Source organism: Fragaria vesca, linkage group LG7, assembly GCF_000184155.1.
Source record: "Fragaria vesca subsp. vesca linkage group LG7, FraVesHawaii_1.0, whole genome shotgun sequence".
NCBI lineage: Eukaryota > Viridiplantae > Streptophyta > Magnoliopsida > Rosales > Rosaceae > Fragaria > Fragaria vesca.
Genome location: NC_020497.1, coordinates 9,115,445 through 9,122,738, shown reverse-complemented (window position 1 = coordinate 9,122,738; position 7,294 = coordinate 9,115,445). Strand labels below are relative to the sequence as shown.

General features: G+C 37.7%; 1 protein-coding gene across 2 annotated transcripts; it reads right to left on the bottom strand.

Moving 5' to 3' along the window:
- Nucleotides 1-2,108: 2,108 nt before the first annotated feature.
- Nucleotides 2,109-7,014, bottom strand: LOC101310453. 2 transcript variants are annotated; one of them, XR_185209.1, is made up of 5 exons: nt 6,812-6,998; nt 6,529-6,620; nt 4,243-4,292; nt 4,034-4,104; nt 2,109-2,994 (listed from the first exon to the last, which is right to left on the bottom strand). XR_185209.1 is itself a non-coding variant. In XM_004307002.1 (5 exons), the coding sequence occupies exons 2-5, from the start codon at nt 6,557-6,559 to the stop codon at nt 2,828-2,830; spliced, it is 330 nt and encodes a 109-aa protein (XP_004307050.1). In that variant the 5' UTR covers nt 6,560-6,620; nt 6,812-7,014; the 3' UTR covers nt 2,109-2,827. The 2 variants fall into 2 exon arrangements, 1 of the variants encoding a protein (XP_004307050.1); XM_004307002.1 differs by having other exon boundaries at nt 4,232-4,292; nt 6,812-7,014.
- Between the last annotated feature and the right edge of the window lie 280 nt (nt 7,015-7,294).

The following is a 7,294-nucleotide window of genomic DNA, read 5'->3' as shown; positions in this document are numbered from 1 at the left end:
AGTGGTGTTGTTATCATCTATCACAGCCTTTTGTTATCATCCATCACACCCCACCGCTACTAATAATCTCAACTAATTCTAAGAATAAAGTCTCAACTAATTCTGATATTAGTTTTATTGGGAAGGGTTAATTGTACTGGTATTTGTCAGGAGAATATTGTGTAAAGTCTGTGTGTGCTTGCAGTGCAAGCCATTGTCCTTTTGAAGGGAAAGTTGTGTGGGGAGAGTTTAATATGGAGGATACTATTTCTAATGCGGCTTGAAATTTTGTTGATATGATCTTTGGCTGAAAACAGTTTTTTGGTACAAGTCAAAAAGGTGCCTTCCCATGTTGTGGAAGGTATGATTTCTGAAAATGAATGGGATCAGTCCCTACCTTGTCTACAACTTCAAATGTTTAGTGTTATGTTGGAATGTGCGTGGTTCTGGGGAAAGAAGTTTAGAACTGCTATTTCTCATTTTGTTCCTCTATATGAGTTTGATGTTTTAATTGTATCTGAACCTAGAGTTCCTTTCTCTAGAGCTAAAGAATTTCTTCAAAAACATGGCTTCTCTGATGCTGTAAGTGTGATGCTAGGGGGTTTGCTAATAGGATCAGAATCATAGAATGGTAGTATGTTTGCTAATGGGATTGCTAATAGGATCAGAATCATCAGACACTAGAAACTATCATTTTAATGGTAGTATGTTTCATCTTCTTCATCATCAGATGTCTCAACCTCTGAAGATACCTGAGCAATTCAGTTTCGAATGATCCGAGGACAATGTCGCAGATTTGGTAAACAAATCTCTTGCATTTGAGAAGCATGTGAAGAGCATTGGTTTGATCAAGCTCTCAGATCTCCCATGATTTCGAGAATCAGGGGGAGACGCAGACTTCAGGGGACATGTACATGTCAACTTCTAAATCTGAGGGCTCGTGGTTGTCCTCATGTCAATTGAGAATCAAGATAACCTTGAGTACCCTAATAAAATAACTCTCTCATAATTGCGTAGATAGTCAGTGTGGCTATCTAAAGTCAGAGAGAGGATCGAGAAACCATCGCCCAAAGGTGCTCATTGAGCCGGTCACCGGTGGCTAAGAAACTCGTCTCGCTATTCAAAAATTGTTTTGGCTGGTGGTGCATTGAAAATATGATGCCATGATATTCAGTTTTTTGATACAAGTGAAACTTGTTCTGTTTTCATTCACTTACATGTGGTGCCAATTTAAGTTGCATGATTTAGCTCAGTTGATCAGCTTCTGCCACAGCCGTTCAATTTGGAGAGTAAGTGCTCTATAATTAACCTAAAGAACATGAATCTGAGGAGAAGATGAGTTATTAAAGTCGCAATCAAAAATAACATGTATCCTGAAATTGCTATCTGGTGGTTTTGATGTTGGGTAGTTAACTTTTATTTTAGAAACTTTAAAAGCCTATGGTATACGGACTAGTGTGATTTTTAAAAGCCTATGGTATGTTGAAATTGCAGAATTTTGCCACACTGATTTTTTGCCCATCTTGAGGTTCCAACAACCAATCAATCATGCAGTAGTGTTGGGGTGACTGCTGAAATTTTTGCCTTGTTGCCTTGTCGGTTTATGATAAAATGATTGTTCTCACTCCAGTGATTGTGAAAGCATTCTGCAAGCATGTTGCCATTCTTGAAATTTCACCACTCAGGTGATTATGAGAGCATCCTGCAAGCATGTTTTTCACCACTCTAGTGATTATGAAAGCATTCTGAGGTCTCATATATGGGAACTGGATGTAACACTCATTTACAGTTCTCGGATGGATATGGTATAGGTGAAATCTTTGAACTGATGGAGGGACTCATTCAAAGACTTGAATGAAAGAGTGGCAATTGCCTTCCTTGAATGACTAATGTGATTGCCAAAGCTATGCCTCCAGGGCTCCAGTGATAATTGACAGCATAATATGGATATTAGGCCCTTAGTAAGATCTGAAACTGATGCAGGCCATTAGTTTCTGTCTGCTGAACACATGAAATGATTCTGAGATATAACGTCAGAGGTAATATCAGGATGGTCAAATAGATAGTTGTAACCAATTAATAAAACCACCATTCCATAGTAAGGGCGTATGAGAGTGAGACGTTAGATTCCAAACCTGGGAGGCAAAAGAACAGTTCTTAAAAAGATGATCAACAGTTTCCACCTGAAAGTCGATCTCGAGTTTACTACAGTTAGTTACAGCAACAGTTAACTTCTCTATAGTTACAGCAACAGTTAACTTCTCTATAGTTACAGGTGTCTGAATTGATGTATCATCTTTGACTTTCTTTCCAGGACCAACGAATTGTTCAATTGAAAACTCAACATATTGGATTCTTGGAAAATCCCAAGAAAAACGAGACAATCAATAGGTCTGAAAGGTAACAGTACAGTGTTACTAAATAAAATGATGCAGTCTTCCTTAGAAAATCCAAACATCCTCGGGCTAGAATGAAAATCCCAAGAATTATTTGTTCCCCCATTTCGCATGTGTTTGCTCACATTCTTGCTATTTGTTAGCCTCCGATTGACATTTCAACTCGCTCCTTCACAGGCTAAAACTAGTAGCCCTTGTCAAGGATTTATTACATGATGCATTGAACAGGGAATGTAGGGGAATAAAGAAAAATATATATACGAATTTGGTGAGAGTGGGAGAACAAAGAAGACATGCGTTGATGCAGATTACATAAATTCATTACTCAAGAAAAGGATATCAACTCATCCATCATGCTTCCTTCCGGTTCTTCCCATCCGTTGAATCACCCTCAATGGTGAAACATTTGCATTGAAGCATATAACACTGTATCCATGATATCCAAACCATCTTCACCAATTGATGTGGCAACAATAACACTGTATCCACCAGCACAAAATTTCTGAGGTAGATTTTGAGTTAGCCGAAGCAAGGTGCTTGGAAAAGGCAGGCAAAAGAAGCATAGGTACTTCCAACACAGCTTGGTGAACTATTTGTGACTGGCCTTTAAGTATTTTCCCTGTTATAACATAGTCAGTAGATTTCACAAACAGAAACCATACCAAATATAATTTCTAAGTAACTATTGAAGCCCAAGAGCTTAAGCTATTAGGGAATCAGCAATGTATATTGAGCTAACACCCTCCCTTGCAATGCAGCCATAGCTGGCAGGTACACAGGGCAGAAAAATGCCGAGTATTAAAGAAAAAATAAAAATAAATAAAGAATAAAAAAGGTCGCCTTCCACAGCATTAAATGTGGGGAAGGGTATTGAAGGTCTTAAACTCAGAAGTCCATACAATCAGAGCGCACTGATAAATGAAACAACTGGAGCCCAGCAAAAACTTAAGCTAGAGAACACCAACAATGTATGTCAAGCTAACAGTAACTATCAGCTACCAAAACACCAATGATTATGGTCTAGACTTACTGATAAAAGCACGGATAACTACACTCAAACCCACCCATCAACTAGAAATATTGCTGCTGTCTATACATTGACCAGATCTTACTATTTTGCATTTTTTTCCCTTGGATGGAGGACTGGAACTTCTGAACTCAGAAACCCTTACAACCAGAGCTCTTATAACAAGTTAGGTAAGTAGTGGACCCTAAACGCCTAAGTTATTCAGGAAAGAGCCAATAGTTGATATCGAGCTAATAATGAATATTAGCTACCCGATAGATTCTAGTTTAACCTATCAGGGATAACAACAGAACCATCCCACCCATGTACTCACACACGTTTGTGTGATTGTATCAATATGTTGACCGGTTTTCCATGGATAAATTCTGTTTCCCAATCATTTTACATGTTCCCCTACAACCTGGTGAATGCATCATGTATTCTGTACCCTAACCGACTATGCAACATTGGCATAGCTGATCCCAGATAGTACATGAACTTCAATGACTTCAACAAATTAAAACGCAAAGCTTTCATTTTTCCAATATTTAGTTTGAAAAGGCACCAACTATCACTTCACGTAACAACTGCATCTTTACAATATTATTTATCTCTGTTTAAAGTTTTACTTAAAGGAAAATGAGCTTCAAACCTGAACTTTGACCAATAAACTCAGTAGCTCTAACTAAATTGCCGATGTTTGCCAATGCATTTATTATCGCCCTGTATGTTTCCATCATTATATCCAGGAATTATTTTTCAAATTATAAACTATATCCATGTAAATAAAATTAGAAAATAAAATCAAAAGCATCATTATATATATTGAACAAAATGTATTATCTCGCACCTGACACTAACCTTGAAGATTGAGAAAATCATGACCCTCGAGTTCTGTGGATCTTTTGTTTCTGCAATTAGATATACAACTATCAGTCAAATTAAGCTAACAACACTTTCATCCATACAGGTTCACAATTAACAGGCTGATCTTTCCCAAGAGGCTCACTCCATGGAATGGTTTGGAACCCAGTTAAGTATTGGTATAAAACTATAAATCAACTTCTCAGAAATTTTGGTGAATCGTTATCAACAAATATAACTCGCAAATTGGGAAAGGAAAAAAAAAAAACAACAACAACAAACAAACAGTGCAACTGCAGTGCATTCATGGAAAGTTAAAATACAACCTACTTAATTTTAGATTTTGGGATTCTACTTCTGAATGCTCAAAGCAAGAACTATACTACTTCCTTATGCAGCAATAAGACCAGCATTTCATGAAAATGTATAATAAAATTAAGATAACAGGCTACATAATCAATGCATGTCTTCTTTGTTCGAGCAGGTACTTCCATCATTTTGGATGATTTGGGACTCGGAGCACCATGAGACAGACTTTGCTGCATTTTTAGCTTTGTTTTATGAACATTTTCACTTCTACTCTTACACTTGGTAAAACACCTGGAAAAGAACATTTAAGCGAGCAACCTATCAACCTTGAACAGCTTCAACACCATGTATAAAGCGTATAAAATATGATAGACGTAGTCATGTCTACACAAGAATGTTATGTCATTCAACTCAAAATTCAAATAGGAAGTTGTATTGATGGAGTCAAATACCATCATAAGAGAATGGAGGACTGCATTTCACCTAAATGTATTTAAACAGAAGATTTCATATAACAAAATGATTTCTTCGAGATTTTTTAAGTCGGATTCACTTGGAACTGTCTGATCCCCAGAAAATGAAGTAGGGATTCCTCTTATAAAGAATAACTTGGGACACGTTTGCAAGCTGCCATCCTAAAGGTTCAATTTCTGCTAGAAAAGCTGATTTCTATCGGGTTCAGTTGCTGATTTTTTTAGTTTCCCTCTCAACTTTGATATTAGCTGCAGGATCAGTGGACACTGGATATCATTTATGCACTTCTTTTACATAGGATAAAATTTTTTGTCTTCTATAAGAAAAGAACAAGAAGGCCGCTCTGGATTGGATGTGTGTGTGTGTTTATGCACTTCTTTTACATAGGATAAAATTTTTTGTGTCTTCTATAAGAAAAGAACTAAAGAAGAAGGCTGCTCTGGATAGGATGTAAAATTGTGTCTTCTATATGAAACCGCTTTGGATAGGGTGTGTGTGTGTGTGTGTGTGTGTGTGTTGTTCTGGGTAGGGTGTCGCACTGGTGTTTTTTGGCTTGACAGCAGGGGCAAATCAGGATATGGGTTTGTAAAACACATAAAATGTATAAATATTGATCGTCGGGGTGTAGATTACAATTTGAGGAGTGTAAATTTCACTCCCCTAATTTTTTATGCAATCAGACCCTCAAGCAGCTCACAAAAGCTGTATGTTGATCTCTAAAGTCTGAACAAGATAAATTATCGCTGCTACCAAGTCATTTCCAAGGTTTAGCATTCTAAATACTAGGGATATAAAAACTAAAGAAAGTAGAGAACTAAAGGAAACTAGATACAGGAATCATGACTAAATCAACTAACAGGCCTTTGGTATAGCAAATCTAGAACTTACCAAAACACCATTACCTTATCAGAACTTAAGGAGCCTTGGGTTAGATATCGCTAACTGTTCAAGATGTTGTTGTTGTTCTGGTCGCATCTTACTCTTTTCATCCAGACGCCAATGTTTCTTTACTTACTTACATTTCTGTAGTAACCTTCATGGCTTTTCCAATCAAATTGCTACTTTCAGAAACTAAATCAAGGCATAAGCCATTTGAAGCTTGACAGTCAAATATCCTCAAACGTTCTCAAGTCATCGGACATATAGGCTGCAGTACTAGGTTCCACAGGCCTTTTATTGCTTAGGACTTAACTCCTCATCAACATCTATATCAGTCATCCTCAAGCTACAACAAGTGGCTTAATAGAATATACAACTCCAGCAGATAAGCACTTCACAAAATCCTATCTTCTATTCGTGCTCCTTAATCATTTCTACTAGCTCCCAGCAATGTCTTTGCCCTATTGCTAGACACCATCCATCACATACATTCCACTAGCTTAAAAACTAATCGCGAAATAATCAATAACGCTGTTGAGGTTCACACAAATGCAACATCTAACCGCGTCACATAAGATTCACAAAGCAATAGGTTAAGAAGAAGCAAGTGAGCAAACTTACCATCAGGAAACCATCTGAAGTAGTTATACATAACAAATGCAGCGATAAGCGTCTTCCCGAGTCTGGTTGATAGTCACGCCCCGGAAAATTAACTGCATTGATCAGGACAACCAAGGTATATTAATACCTCCATCTGTATAGTTCATAACACCACACCATTTTCTAGAGAACAAAAAAATCAACCAAAATCTCAACCTATTCACTAAAATCTAAACCCCAAAAATCCCCAGTTCATCAAAACCCGAAATATACAATCTTTTGCATTTCGCGAATGAAATTGAACCTGGGTAAAGCCAAGTTGGGCTTTTTCGGCGTCAATTGAACACGGGGCGCTCTCCCATGGCCGGAATCTCGAGGCTCCGGCTGAGGCGTTGAAGGAAACGATGGTTTGTGAATTGGGGGAGGAGGAGGAGGGGCAGAATGGGAAGTTGAGGGTTTGTCGACGGCTGCTTCCCAATCGATAATGTGGTGAGGAGCGATGGAGGGCATTGTGGGGTAAAACCCTTTTTGAGTTTTGAGAGACTGAAATGCGATGTGGGTGGGGGCTGTCACATGTTGAATAAAACCCTCTTGAAACATGGCGGTAAAATCAAGGGGGTAGGCAATTTGCACCGGAGATAAATTAAAGTAACGTCGTTTCATTATGGTCACACCACATTGAATAGCATAAAAACGATTTCGCTACGGTTGAGAGTTATAAACCGACTGATTTAAACAAAATTATATTAGATTACATTTTTTAATTTTTATTTTTATTTATAGAAGT

Coding starts and splice junctions, on each gene's coding strand:
- LOC101310453 (XM_004307002.1), bottom strand. CDS start 6,559: ATGTATAACTACTTCAGATGGTTTCCTGATG. Junction 4,105..4,231: donor ATCTTCAAGGTTAGTGTCAG/GTGCGAGATAAT, acceptor GGAAACATACAG/GGCGATAATAAATGCATTGG. Junction 2,995..4,033: donor GTTTATTGGTCAAAGTTCAG/GTTTGAAGCTCA, acceptor ATGTTATAACAG/GGAAAATACTTAAAGGCCAG.